This window comes from Phyllobates terribilis, unplaced genomic scaffold (assembly GCF_046119375.1).
Source record: "Phyllobates terribilis strain yellow unplaced genomic scaffold, ASM4611937v1 Scaffold_3__8_contigs__length_932513732, whole genome shotgun sequence".
NCBI lineage: Eukaryota > Metazoa > Chordata > Amphibia > Anura > Dendrobatidae > Phyllobates > Phyllobates terribilis.
In genome coordinates this window covers 532,526,610-532,542,361 of record NW_027362763.1, presented here as the reverse complement: position 1 = coordinate 532,542,361, position 15,752 = coordinate 532,526,610, and the positions used below count along the sequence as shown (strand labels likewise).

At 39.5% G+C, this 15,752-nt stretch overlaps 1 protein-coding gene across 4 annotated transcripts in view; it reads left to right on the top strand.

Moving 5' to 3' along the window:
* BCLAF1 (BCL2 associated transcription factor 1) overlaps positions 1–15,030 on the top strand; it is a 50,810-nt gene extending 35,780 nt beyond the window's left edge. The window contains exons 9-12 of one of the 4 annotated variants that reach the window (XM_073671298.1): positions 3,728–3,878; positions 9,988–10,134; positions 12,640–12,834; positions 14,622–15,027. In XM_073671298.1, the coding sequence (XP_073527399.1) occupies positions 3,728–3,878; positions 9,988–10,134; positions 12,640–12,834; positions 14,622–14,627 (499 nt within the window). In that variant the 3' untranslated portion in view covers positions 14,628–15,027. Of the gene's footprint in view, positions 1–3,727; positions 3,879–9,984; positions 10,135–12,639; positions 12,835–14,621 lie in introns of all 4 variants that reach the window. The other 3 variants (XM_073671297.1, XM_073671299.1, XM_073671300.1) reach the window with 3 other exon arrangements.
* Positions 15,031–15,752: the final 722 nt, after the last annotated feature.

The following is a 15,752-nucleotide window of genomic DNA, read 5'->3' as shown; positions in this document are numbered from 1 at the left end:
CAGATATTTTTGGGAGATCTTTCTGTTACAGTTAAGAGCAGAGTTTATTACACGCAGTAGGATGTCATTTGTCCTTTGCGTGTATATTGTTCGTTATGGGGGGTAGTTTCACATTTTTATTTCTAGTTTAACAATGGCTCCACTGTATGATCAGTCACTTATTTGTATATAGATCTTTTAACTTTATATAATGAGATTTTGCATTCCATATACAAAAAAGGACAAAAATAGACAAACACAAATTGTAAGGGGAATGTTAGAAAGAAATTGACTTCCTGGACCAGAGTGATACCAGATTAAAAGGTTTTCCAGTCCTTATAGTCAAATTATGGTCTTGTTTTGTACATTAGGGATTAAAAAAAAATATAAATGCTTCAAAGCAGGGAATGTGATAAAATAAATTATACTTTCTTAGTAAATTGACCTGCTTTTGTTAAAGCAGATCTGTTATCAGATTTCATTATTCAGACTATATGCATTGTTAAATAGATCTTAGACCTGATGACGTTGGTGTACTTGCTGTGAAAATCCATGGCTGTGTGATCCTTTCTGATAATTGAAATGCCTAATAATAAACATAGCATGGACTTTTTACATGGATTATCACAGTAAGTGTATTTGCCTCATCAGATCGAAGAGATCTATTGCTTATTGTATTCAGTTTGAATAGTGAAATCTGGCAATTGCCTTGCAGTGATGATGTGCCACGATATGCATGTGATCACAGCAGCTAGTCATTTTCCTCAGTAGTGATGCCTGTATATGAAGCTGCAGTGGTGGGTGGCATGATCAGCATGTCATGACTGCAGGACAGGTAGCAAAGACTGGCAGGACCACTGGAGCAGTGAGAAATTTACCAGGTGAGTACAAGTTATTTTATTATTTCATCCTTGCATTGATACTATTTGTTTTTTAAATCCTGGATTTTACCCGGATGGTACTCTGGTCTGGAGAAGAGGAGACTCTCATCCGACCCGGGTACCATCGTACCTGCAAGTAAAAAGAGAATTATAAAGTAAAAAATAAAAAAAATGATTCATACTCCTCTCCGGCGGCCCCCGGTGTCCTCCCGGCCGCGTCCTCGGCGTCCCACGGTGTACTGGCAGGACCTGCGGTGACGTAATTTAGTCAGCTGATGGTCCAGCGGTCGCGTGACCATCAGCTGACTAAATGACGTCACCGCAGGTCCTGCCAGTATACCGCAGGATGCCGAGGAGAGAGGACTTGGCCGGGAGGAGACCGGGGGCTGTCAGAGAGGTGAAAATAAATAAGGTTTTTTATTTTTTTACTTCTTTTTTTTTTTTTTTTTTTTACTTTAGATGCAGCATTTGATAGTAGAAATTTCCTCTAAGTTGGTCACACATTATAAATCCATGCCGGTTGCATGGATTTATATTGTGTGACCAACTTGTCAAGCCGTTTTCCAAGTGATGCTCAAAATCGCTTGGAAAAACTCTTGGGGAAAAAAAGCATGTAAAAACGCTGAAAAAACACATGTAAAATCTGCATGTGTTTTTTCTGCCAAGGAGTTGCAGAAATGCTCAGGAAATTTCTGCTTCAAATCTGCATCGTGGGCACATAGCCATAAAGGGTTATTATCTACTCTTCAACAGAAGAGAAGCTTCAGGGCACCATGCTGTTTTTCCCTAATCAATCACAAGGAAACACCTCAGACCATATGCTACATGATTTCACCGGCGGTACACATCCAAGATAAATTAAACTTGAAAAGTGGAAAAGACAAAGGTAGCACTCACCAAATCTTCTTAAAATATGTCCTTTATTGATACAAGAGGGACATGTCAGCGTGTGGCATAGGACGGAGACCCTGAAGGGTGTGTGGGGGAGAAGAGGAGCAAACGACCTTTACTTTTCAAGTTATTACCTACTGTCTAGGTTCCTACCACCAGAGGGACGGATGATGAAAAGAGCAGAGAATAGCTGCGATTGTGTAAATGAATGGGATTCATATAAGCGGTATAGCACAACACTCCCAAGTTGCAGCTGTAGTTGCTTTTTTCGTAGCCCTGCCTATGGTGGCCGGGAGCTAGAAGCGTCTCTGCCATGAAAGGCAAGAGATGGGAATAATATTTTAAGTATAACAGGGTTATATGTTGAAACCTGCACCCTGTACTAATATTACTTTACTACATTGGATATCGACATATTAAAATCATACAGTACTCATAGATTCCCCCTTGACACGTTCCCTCCATGTGCAGCTTCATCAGGAGTATGGGACACCAGCCGGACTTTTGCTTTAGAATCAAGATATTTTAATAGCGATGCAATAGGGATGAATTGTTTTTAGGATCTTGATGAAGGGCTTTAATACTAGTGGATATTGTGCACGTTCACACAAGGTGTAGTTTAGTCAGTATTCTAGGCAGTATTTTGTACCAGCATTTTTAAGCCAGAACCAGAGCCCTAAGAGAAAAACTATAGTTAAAAGATTTAGACCTTTCTGTGTTTTGGTGCCACTCCATGTTTTATATTGGATACAAATGCAACCCTGAAGGCTAGGTACAAACAGTGTTTTAGTGCACATTTGACATGTATGCTAGATAAGGCTCCGACTTACATAATATATGTGTCCATAGACATCCATGGAATGAACACTTGCCAAAAGAGAGATATCTATGCACCTTTATCTATATGGAGAGTCTCATTTTTTTTTCTACACCTCAATGCTTGTTAGCTGTGGTAGCAGATGAGAATGGGATTAAACTCTCTGACAGCTAGCAGAGCTATTGGTAATGTTGATAACTTAAACTACAGAGTATAGGAAAATGTTTCATAATGTTTTACGATTCAATAGTTGTTTTTACATAGGACTCCGCGACTTCTTTTAGATTGCTGTGTTCAGACTTCCTAAAGGCATTTTCCATGATAATATTATTGATGGTCTGTTCAGCTGACTGAAGGGGATGTAGCTTCATCATCTTTATTATTTGCCTGGCACAGCACTTTACTTTTGGTAGCTGCCAAACTAGGCACAAGTACTATTTCTCAGTTAAATAGGTCCGAGATGCAATTGCACAAATGGCCACTACCAAAATTACAGTGCTGTGCCTGTTAAAACATGAAGGGGACGCAGTAACTTACTGTATTTTTTTAGCCACTTTGACTGCTATTGCAGTTTGGTCCTTTTCACTCACTGCAGTGAGTGAGCTGCAATACCAGGCGCAGCCACTACTGAATGTAGGGTGCTGTGCCCCTTCAGTGAGCGACTTGGCAAGGTGCTGCGGTTTTGGTCCCCATCGATCCTAGGAAAAGGCCACCAGTATTGTAGTTCCATAATACTCCTAAATGGTTATTTTTGTAGTCGGCAAATAAAGCATAAACTATGCGCTTTGTGCACTTATGGTGATTTCACACTAAGTAGGTCACTGGGATTTTTCACCTGTATGATTTTGCCATGGAACTTAATTTACCATCTGCAATACTGACAGCCAACAGACTATGTATCGCAATGTACAGTATAGTTCCCCAAGGATAAGTCCTTACATTGTAAAGTAACAATCTGTATATTCCATGAGACCACAATGTCCAGTTCTGGGGCAGGCGAAGATATACTGAGAGTAATTGGGGCTATATCATCCAGAATTCCTGTAAGAGATACAATTGGTGATGTTGACGTCTGTCTTGTTTGTATGTGGTGGTGTTGTTTTTTTTTTTTTTTTATAAGCGTTCTCTGTGTGTTATGTGTGGCTTTTGTTTTATACAGCAAAAGAAGAAAAGATCATGAGCCATCTCCTTCTCTGTCTGATGATGACCAAGACAATAAGAAGGAAAGCAGAGATGAGGAATTCAAAGGCCCAATGGAGCCCAAAGAATACCCAGGTTTTCCAGGGATCAGTAGGCCCAGGGGCACATTTGTAAGTTTTAATGATCTATATAGTGAGTATTAGTTTAGTTTATGTCAATTGATAGATATGTAACTCTATGTAAGAATGCAACATCTACACAAAGTTTTGTATGGTAAAATGTGGACACTTTGGCTAATTCCACCCTAACTTTATTTTAAGAACATTTATTAGGAACCATCAGTATGCATTACTGCTTTCTGGCCATAAGTATAGAGAGAGCATGTCGTCTTGCTACAACACTATGGGCCTGAATTCTGCAACTTATGATGTTCTCACAGTATTTTCCCTCAGCTTTGACCATGTCGGCGGAGCTGGGCAGGACGTGGCAACCTGCACTCATCAAATTCATGATGAGAGACAGCATTCCTTACCCCACAAATCTTACGTCTATCTCTGACTGGAGTAAGACTTGTATCGAGACACACAAGGAGCTGCACGCCACTTGTCAGTACTTCTTAGTCATTAAGAGGCATGGGTGTCTTAAGTCCAGCAAGCCCCCCCCTTACCGACGTGAAAATCGCAGGTCTTGATGAATCGGGGCCTGTATGTCAAGATATTCAGCAAGCCAGCAGAGTGCCTCTACAAATCCTTGATCTAATATTGACTAATTTTCTGCTCTTATTACTAATGTATTACTACAGTACATGGAACATTGCAAACTTGCTTTTTCCAAGTCATAAACAGTAACTTTTGTTTCACTTTTTATTTAATAAATCAATATTACACATGAAAATAAGAAACTTTGTAATATGTCTTATCAGACAAATCTGCTTCTGTCTCTGTCAAATCTGATCTTTCATTTTTAAAATTCTCAATTAAGAGAACATCTGGTGTTCAATGAAGAAAGATGATTACATTAAATATAGGAGATGTCAGCTACTACTAATAAAATTCTTTGTAGGTCGGAGGAGGAGGAGTTAGAGGCAGAGCTCCTCCCACCTCCCCCACACTCCCATCTACATAGGAGATAGCTGCTACTGATAAGATCCTATGTAGATAGGAGTGTGGGGGAGGTGGGAGGAGCTCTGCCTCTAACTCCTCCCACACTACCCCACACGCCCGTGTAAAGTGAAAAAAAGTTTTTAAAAAAATATGAAAGTTCAATTCACTCCCCTTTCGCCCCATACAAAACAATTTTAAAAAAAATAAAATTAAATACACACATTTGGTATTGCGGCTTTCAGAATCGCCCAATGTATCAATATATAAAAAGAATGAATCGGATCAGTAAACGGCGTAACGAGAGAAAAAATCAAAACACCAAAATTACTTCTTTTTTTTTTTTTTTTTGGTCGCCGCAACATTGAAATAAAATGCAATAACGGGCGATCAAAACATTGTATCTACCCCAAAATGGTATCAATAAAATCGTCCGCTTGGCATGCAAAAAATAAGCCCTCACCCAGCCCCAGATCCCGAAAAATGGTCTCGGAACATGGCGACTTTTTTTTTTTAAACAAGCATTGGATTTTTTTTGTTACCACTCAGATAAAAAAGAACCTATACATGTTTGGTATGTATGAACTCATAATGACCTGGAGAATCATAATGGCAGGTCAGTTTTAGCATTTAATGAACATGGTTTTAAAAAAAAAAACAATTGTGGAATTGCACTTTTTTTTTTTTCTTGCAATTTCACCGCACTTGGAATTTTTTTCCTGTTTTCCAGTACACAATATGGTAAAACAATGATGTCGTTCAAAAGTACAACTCATCCCGCAAAAATCAAGCCCTTACATGGCCATATTGACCAAAAAATAAAAAAGTTATGGCTCTAGTAAGAAGAGGAGTAAAAGCCGAAAGTGCAAAAATGGAAAAGGGCCACGGCGTGAAGGAGTTAAGGTTGCCAGCATACATACTAGATGACTGTAAGTTGAACAAAAATTTGGCCCATTGTTTGGACAGCTACCATCTTCGGAAGTCCCAAAGAATAAATTCAGAAGTGGTGTATATGCGTGCCAATTGATCCTTTCAATCGGGCACTTCAGAGACCCACTTCTCATGAACATTAGGGAACCCAAAGTGATCAGCAAGTTATCACTTAGAATGTCGTCACCTGTCCACAGAATAAGTTGAGACAAACCCTTTAAAGGGGTTGTGCGGTACTTTAGATTACCCCCCCGTCCCCCCTCCCCTCCCCCCCCCCCCGTCTATCCCTCCCCAGGTCCCTAAGACTTTTTGTAAATACCTTCTGCTGTTGATAATGCCTGTGAGCAGCGCTATCGGGGGCCGCTCACAGGGATCACGTGACCCCAGCGTCGACGTCACGACAAGTGAGGCGTGACTCAGTACTGGGGTCCCCGCGGTGGCTGCTGGGTTGTGAGCGGGGTTACCCCCCAGCGTCGGACCCGGTATCCACCGTGCACTGGGGAGAGGCAGAGTGCGCGGTGGATGCCGGGTGTGACGTGGGTGGTAACCCCGCCCACAGCCTGGCATCCACCTGGAACCAGGAAGATCGTGACCCCCGGCTGCTGCCAGCGCTTGTCGTGACATCAGCGGATGTTAGAGCCTGCAGCAATAATTTGTTTCAAGATGTGCTCTTTTGAAGACACACCAAGAGATGGGCCATGTAGAAGACCCTAGATTCAGTGGTTAGCCAAGGCAACTTAATGCACATCTTGTTTCCCTTCGATATCGGAAAATTTACAACTTTGGCAGCAGCTCAGACGGCAACCAGTAGAACACAGCTACACCCATCTACTGTTCGGAGAACTTTGGTCAGAAGTGATCTTTACAGAAGAATAGCGGGCAAAAACCCTACCTTCTACATTGAAAGAAGGTCAAGTGACTCAACTAAAATGGCAGAAGGTGCTCTGGGCTGAAGAATCAAAATGTAAAATATTTATTTGTATCAAAAGGCAATTTATTTGCTGAAGGGATGAAGAGTGGTATGATAATGAGTGTCTACAGGCAACAGTGAGGCATTTTGTTAACTGATAAATATAAACCATTAACACTTCTATATGTTTTTTTTTGTTGTTTTTTTTTAAACATTCTTACGTTTTTTTTTTTGCAGCATTTTTTCCACACTTGCCTAAAACTTTTGCACACTCTATATACATATACTGTATATATAAATTAATTTTTTTTTATTTATTTTCTGCTGATATCGGTGCTTTCAATTTTTACAAATATTATCTTTGAGATTTGTACCTTGCCAAAAGACTGAAAGCTACCTCTCCATCAGCATGTGCTGGCACTAACATAGCTGGAATTTGCTACTTGTTTCTAAGGAGCTAATAAAATACTTTTTAAGTATATTTCTCATTTTTACCGAAGGACAGGGCATGTGTTGAATGATTTTCTGCAATAAAGTATACTTTCCCATGATTTCCACACTGTAGAAACTAGTGAAATCATTGCAGTGTTTGCACTGTCTTCCAAGCTTATGCGTACAGTACAAGGCTATTGTTATGTGATCCTGGAGCCTAAAGGGCCCAGTACTCAATAGATAACTATCACACTGATGGTTTGGTTGGCAGCTATCTCTCCTGAGTCCTCCATGCACAGAAGCACTTGCTCTGCCAAGTGCTCCTGTGTTCTCTATGAGAAAGCCTCTGTTGATCTTTCAGAGAACAAAAGCACCTCATTCCCAAAATCGAGCATTCCAGATTCTTTCCTCCCCCAACATACGAAGTCTCTAGGCCCCTGTTGGCCGAGCCCACTGATATCTGTGAATTTGGTCAACATATGTCTAATGTGTAAGGGGGTATCTAAAAGCAGAGTACACACCTTGAGATTTTAGTACTCGTTGCAGCCAAGACTCCATATTGACAGACTCCAATCAGTACTATTAAGGCATCTCACATTTAATCCTATGTTCCCTGTGTATTAATATGGATAATAACTGGATGTCCTCTCTCCAATGTCATTCTCCATTTCTAGACTTCTATGACAAGATATTTTCTTTTCTTTTTTTTTGTAAGTGGATCACCATCTTTGAAATGATCATGTTGCATCATTCCTGCTATCTGTTCTCATGTAGTTGTAATTTGTGTTGGTCATAGACTAATTGCTTTGAACATTTTTTTTGGGGGAGAAAACTGATTCCCATGTAATATGGGTTCAGATTCCATTTTCCTTTTAATGGTAAACGGCAGATGAAATCAATCCAAGAACTGGACTCGTATGTAGTGACCTTTTAGAAGGGTATTTTGATGACGAAGTGTTATTGTATTCATAGGATATTTCATGAATGTTTCATTATTGGGAGTCTCCCATTATTTCTCTAAAACCAGGACAAACATGAGTGTAAGGCGTGTGATACACTATGCAGTCTCTCTAGAGGGGTACTCCCATCTCCAAGATCCTATCCCAATATGTAGTAGTTGTAATAATAATAATATTTGCAAATACCTCAAATTAGAAATGTAGAATACTTCTTTTGCTTCACGATGATGCTTACCCCATGTGCAGGACATTACAGAAGCTTAGGTATCCATAGTTACGACCACGCAAATAATGACAGAGAGCTTTTAGTGGTTGGAACTATGGATACGTAACCGAGCAACTACAATACCCTACATGGGGAAAGTGACACAACAATTAATAAGTATACTAAATTTCTAATTAGAAGTATTTTCTAATAATAATAATAGTATTATTATTATTTCTACTAGATATTAGGATAGGATCTTGGAGATGGGAATACCCCTTTATTACAAGTCCTACATTTGTCGTTTACCATAGACCTTAAAGGACAGTAAATGCACCCTTCCTCGCTGTTTGCCCTGTGTTTAGAGGAAAAAAACAGGATACATGGTCCAGAGGTAGTACCCCCACTGGTCAGACATCCTATGTCAGAGGTTTTTAACTTAATTTCCCAAGTACCTGTACCAAATCTTTTTCAGGATTTCCTTAGCACCTATTGTCAAAAAATTGCTACAGGTCTGTACTCTTTAGATTTTTTGGTGAAATGATCTGTTGGGGTTACTTAAAGGGAACCTGTCACCATGAATATACAGTTCGATCTGCAGGCACCGTGTTAGGGAAGGGGGAGCTGGGCAAATTGATAAATAGTTTTGCAAGAAAAGAATCACTATAACTTGTGTGTTAATCGCTTAATCTTCTGCTATTTCTGGGATTTTCGGTTCAGTGGGCGGTCCTATCAGTGACTGACAGCTATCTATGAATGCACACTTATACAGGGAAAGCTGTCAGTCACTATTAGGACCGCCCGCTGGACCCAACTGCCAGAAAGCGCAGAGGATTAAGTTATTAAAACACAGGTTATAATGAATCTTTTCTTATAAAACAATGTCAATCTGCTCCGCTCCCCCTGCCATATAACACAGTGCCCCTCAAATTAGAATGCGTTTTCTTGGTGATTACCAGCTGGTAATCACACAGCCTCACTGCGCAGGCGGCCGGACATATACAAGTGCGCCTGCGCCCCACAATATTGGTGCTTGCCGGGAGCAGGATTCAAATACATGGGCGGTGCCAACAGTGAGTGAATGCTGCACCCACCCAGGACTGAATATGACAAGCACACCCCTATGACTGAAAACGCAGGTAGGATCTACATATATTAAACGTTATAAAATCATTATAGCTGCACCAATTTTCATGAAAACCGCTTGTTAGTGATGCACATTACATCACTAACAACGCTATGGGGGCAGTCTAGAGGACACCTAGGACGTGACAGGTTCTCTTTAAAAGCTGGAGCTCCGAAAGAATGGCCTGTGAGTATACTATAAAAGCTAGTCGACAGAATACCTCCTCAATACCAAGCAAAGTGAGTAGACTATTGCAGACTGCTGATTATCTTAATCTGTCTTTGGAACACCAGCAGAGGTTTACCTTTTCTTATAGCTGTCTTAGTTGCTTTCAGAATTTTCTCCTCTATATTTGAACCCTGAAATCACCTTTTGTCATTTTGTTGAGTACTTTGCATTTGTGATATGACTTTTATTTACAGGGACTATCGTTTACACTGACCCACAACTGAATTAATGTCCTTATATGCAATAGTTCCTAAATGCTGAGGCATGTGATATGTGGCAGTAAGTTACATTTTACAAGCAGTTTCTATCGTACACAAATTGTGCACGTAATCGTCTTGTTCGCCATGTTCGAAAGGAACACTTCACCAATTAAACCAATTGTTTAGCAGTTCCGAATTAGAGGCAGAGGCCGTGCTCGAGGGGTGTTTGCTGGAACGAGTACTGCTCCTGTGAATACAGCACCAAGTTTTCAAAAGCGATCTAAAGAGGAGGAGTGGGATCCAGAATATACTCCTAAAAGCAAGAAATACTTCCTGGTGGGTTTTCAAGGTTTTACATATGCATGAACAAACTGCCCACTATGCCACATATATTTATCAGCCTTAGGCCAGTTTCACACATCCTTTTTTTTTTCTCTCATATGTGAGAAAGTCTGTTTTTTTTCTAGTGTGCTAGACCTATTTTTGGTCTGTGTGCCTGTTGTTACAATCATTGTTGCGTGTTTTTCACGTATGGGAAAAAAAAATCTTCGCTTGTCCTACCGATTAAACAGTAAGATATAGACAGCACACGGATGACATCCGTGTGTTATGTTTTTTCACAGGGCCATTGACTTGGACTGTCAAGTTTGATCCGCAAAATGGATCAAAATAAGATGTCTTAGTTTTCTATTTTCGGAAAAAAATGGTAGGTAAAAAAAAGTGAAAAGGCACATTCATTGTAATGGGTACGTGATCTAGCCACAAAAATTACTAATAGCACACGTATCAAAAATCTGATGTGTGAAACAGGACTTATAGATTGTTGGAAAGTAGGTAGTGTGAAGAAAGTGGAGGTGTCTCTACAACTATCTACGTTCTTTAGCTACCAGAAATCTGTAACTGCTATTAATACAACTGTTAGTTTTATTATTTTATATTCTGTTTTTAGCTCTCATTTTCTGTGTTGCCTCTGAATATTTACTTTAATTTATTTAATCATATATCAGGGCTTTGTTTGTATTTTATCAGTCCCATTACTCCAGATATCGAGGTGTCTAGTTTATATGCAGCTTTTTTGGATTTATACGAAGTCACAATATAGCTACGTACCACTAAAGCCCCTAGCAGAAGCTTTAATCGTCTAGAATATTAATAAACAGTGCAGAACTCCTAAAACAAGATCTAAAATCACAATATGCATTTATATCATTAAAAAGGAATGCTATAAATTGACAGTGTCTCACAAAAGTGAATACATCCCTCACATTTTGTAAATATTCTGTATCTGTTAATGGGTCAGCACTGAAGATAGACTGTAGGTCTATTTTGAAAAGACAACCTCTGGATATGACGCTCAGCACGTGCACTCAACCTCTTTAGTCGACCATGGCGAGGCCTGTTTTGAGGGGAACCTGTCTTGTTACACCGTTGTATGGTCTTGGCCACCGTGCTGCAGCTCAGTGTCAGGATGTTGGCAATCTTCTTATAGCCCAGACCTTCTTTATGTAGAGCAACAATCATTTTTACAGATCCTCAGAGAGCGTTCTCTGCCATGAGGTGCCATGTTGAGCTTCCAGTGACCAGACCAGATAACACCAAATTTACCACGCCTGCTCCTCATTCACACCTGAGACTTTGTAACACTAATGAGTCCAATGACATCAGGGAGGGAAAATGGCTACTTGGGCACAATTTAGCCATTTTCACTTAGGAGTGTACTCGTCTTTGTTGCCAGCGGTTTAGTCATGAATGGCTGTATGTTGAGTTGTTTAGCGGGCATGCCAAATCTACACTGTTATACCAGCTGTACACTGATTACTTTACATTGTATTAAAGTGTCATATCTTTAGTGTTGTCCCACAAAAAGATATAATAAAATATTTATTTACAAAAATGAGGGGTGCACTCACTTTTGTGAGATATTGTATATTTAAAGGTAAATCCTAATGATCAGCCTTAAATGTCTGCTTATTTCCATCAGACACAGGCCTTTATAGCGTAGCATGGAGCATATACTAACCTAGTGATGAAGTGCTGGGTAAAGCCATGCAGTTCACGTCATGTTGCCTTTAAAGCATGTGTTCTAGATGTCATTTCTTAATGTCAGCCTGTTGGCATTCTCCATGTCGGTGATGCTGGGTTTTTTTTCTCTTCAGTGGGTCAGTCATTGACTTTTCATGGATATTTAACCTTGTGCGTGGCAGTAAAGAGACCTTTTTAATTCCTTACATAGGGCTTGTGCCCAGGTGAAAAATGTTTTTATTTTATTCACACTGCCTCACTGAGTAATCATTTGTTTTTAATCTGTCATACAGTTCCAGTGATATGGGCCTTTTTATTTACTTCAAATTTCTGTGGTTTATACAAGGGGGTGTGTCTCACACGGTTCTGAGGGTGTGTATTTAGGCTCCTCTGCATTACCATGAGAACTATGCCTCCTTAGTAAAGACCATAAAAATGCACTAAATAAAAGGCCTATATCGCTGCAACTGTGGCAGGTTAAAAAAAGCACTAAATGGAATTCTCATAGCAGTGGAAACAAAATAAGCGGCAAAGGCTGCCCACTTTTGACCTGGGGACAGCTCCTTTTTCTAAGGAGGAACGCTATTTGCATACCTTTTTTCAGCGAGCAGGTTCTTATTTTTTCTTTTTGTTTGTTACTCAGTTGTAGGGAGTGAATTTTGAATAAATGTCTGCTATATTAAGAATGGACCGTAAAGTCTCCTGTAAGCATGTAGGAATACTAATCTGTCATGGTGAATTTACAAATGTGAAGCAACCTAAGGATGCAAAACAATATCACTTGCTTGTAAACTAAGCAAACAAAACATATTTGTCTAGCATGATGACCGAGATGATGGAGTGGATTACTGGGCAAGAAGAGCAAGGGGACGTGGCAACTTCCAGCGTGGAAGAGGAAGGTTCCCTTTCAAAAAGTCTGGGAGTAGTCCGAAATGGACGCATGACAAGTACCAGGGAGATGGCCTTGTAGATGAAGAAGATGAAACAATGGAAGACAGGCGCAAAGATGAAAAGGTAGAAAATTGATTATCACTACCTTATGGTATTCATTCTTTATATAATGACAAACATAAGCAGTCACTCAAGTTACCAGTTGAATATGTTGTCTGCGTAGAGCTTAACATGATGATTTTTTTCTACTTATACCATCTTTTAGTACTTGAGTCGATACAATGATTAGCTGCTGAATTATAAAATGTCACACCGTCAGTCTATATCTGTAAGTACTATAAGATTCTCCAATGTATCTGTGATGCAGCTTCATGCACCTTTGGGTCTGCTCACACTGCGTCTTTCTGGCGTTTTTTTTGAGCGTCTCTACCCATTAAAAAAACAATGATTTTTCAATGGAAAAACAATTTGTTGTTCATATATTCAGGTTTTTGAGTATCTTGGAAACACTTCAGACTTTTTAATATGCCAAGCTCTTAAAAGAAGTGACATGTCAATTATTCAGGCATTTTCCTGGTAGGAAGACTCTCTAGCTCATACTACATAATAGAAGTAATCGGGAAGGCTAAAAAGACGGTGTCTTGTAAGCATTTTCACCTCCAAAAATAGTTAGCGTTACACTCATCCATTGTTTAATAGATTTCAGAAAATGTCCAAAAACCACTGAAAAATGTTAACCACAAATGCCAGCAGGGGAAAAAAAAACATTGACAAAGCAGTTCAGGAGATGACAAACGCTAAGGCTTACAAAATGCCCAGAAAAAAGTAGAGAAAAATCTATTCCTGAAGCTTCTTACACTTGAAAAAGTCATTTTGACTGCTGGAAAAAAAACGTATGACCATGCCCTTAGAGCTGACAGGGAGAAACTGATCACAAGTGAGAGGCTGCATTACACAGAATACACTGAGAATCTGCAGTTTAACCAGAAGCATTTTTATGTATCTGATATATCACTGCTGCCAATAGATTGCAGGAGAGTACCAAATTGCTGCTAAGTACGAGATATCATGGAAAGTATAGTCTGCATTAGGGGAATATAAGCCGAGGTACCTAATTTTACCACAAAAAACTGGGAAAACTTATTGAGTCGAGTATAAGCCTAGGGTGGGTAATTCAGCAGCTACTGGTAAACTTCCCCATCCTGGTATGCATGGCCCCCCTCATCCCCAATCTTGGTATGCATGGCCCCCTCATCCCCAATCTTGGTATGCATGGCCCCCCATCATCCCCAGTCTTGGTATGCATGGCCCCCCATCATCCCCAGTCTTGGTATGCATAGCCCCCCATCATCCCCAGTCTTGGTATGCATGGCCCCCCCTCATCCCCAGTCTTGGTATGCATGGCCCCCCCTCATCCCCAGTCTTGGTATGCATGCAACAAGTGTGTGGCGTGTACGCAACAAGTGTGTGGCGTGTCCAATATATCAGCGTTAGTGGTCCTAAAGGTGATAAATGTGTATTTCCATTTTTTATTTACATTTTCCCATGATATTAGCAAAGATGAGTAGAAATGACAGAATACCAGCCCCATGTATCATGAAAATAGAAACAACATTTATTTGAATATCCGAAAGTGAATTATTTTTTTTACAGCCGTTAAAAGCGCATGTATGATTGAAAAGCTAAAAAAGTGCCTGGTCAGGAATGAGGTAAAATAGACTGGCCCTGAACTGCTCAGTAATAGCCTATGCTGCACTATTTTGGTAAAAACATGTTCTTTCCTGAAGACGTGCTGTAATGTGAAATTGTGTTTAAGACATGGTTTTTGCTTTTGGGTTATGACATTTAGTCATAATAAAAACTAATGTGCTCACATTGTCGTCATATTAACCTTTTTCTTTTATTTGCAGGAATAATGCATCTGAAGAACAATGCTACAAGATCATTTTTTTATTTTATTTGCTACAATTCACCAGTCACCGATATATGAACTGTATTTTAATTCAGTTGCTAATTAACAAATGAAACATTGTTTTAAACTATCTAACATTTTCATGTGGAGTACATCTATGCCAAGAAGAGACTGGTAAATGTGATCGCTCTTCAACAACAATTTTTAAGAATTGGCTTTTAAGTGTTTCTGTTCATCCTGTGTGTCTGCCATAATTGTATGGTGAAGATTGTGAAATGGTTCTTTTTTTTTTTCTCCCTTTGTGATGGGTAAAAATTTGCTTTGCACACACAGACTGTATGCAGCTGTAACCGATATTTGCAAATATACCTTGAACTCATGGATCTTTTCTTGTATGATTTTGTCTGGATTTGCATTTTATTGACAGACTTCATATTAAAAAGTTTGTGTGAAAAAAACAAACAAGGATACAAAAAAACAACAGTGTGTGGTATTATTTTGTTCCAAAACGGTTTTTTTTTCTTATCTACAGTTTGTAGAAACTTTAGAAGATTTAACATACTTGTTTTCAAAACTTAGCTTCTCTGCAGAAGAATGTGCAAAAGTAAATTATACAGCTAAAGTGGGGAAAAAAAGTATTTAGTCGGCCACCAATTGTGCAAGTTCTCCCACTTATTAAAGATGAGAGAGGCCTGTAATTGACATCATAGGTAGACCTCAACTATGAGAGACAAAATGAGAAAACAAATCCTGAAAATCACATTGTCTGATTTTGAAAGAATTTTTTTTCAAATTTTGGTGGAAAATAAGTATTTAGTCAATTACAAACAAGCAAGATTTCTGGCTGTCACAGACCTGTAACTTCTTCTTTAAGAGGCTCCTCTGTCCTCCACTCATTACCCGTAGTACTGGCACCTGTTTGAGGTTGCGGACAGGTGTCTTTTATACTGCTAACAAGTTCAAACAGTCACACTCCAAACTTCACTATGGTGAAGACCAAAGAGCGGTCGAAGGACACCAGAAACAAAATTGTAGCCCTGCACCAGGCTGGGAAGACTGAATCTACAATAGGCAAGCAGCTTGGTGTGAAGAGGGAGCAATAATTAGAAAATGGAAGACATACAAGACC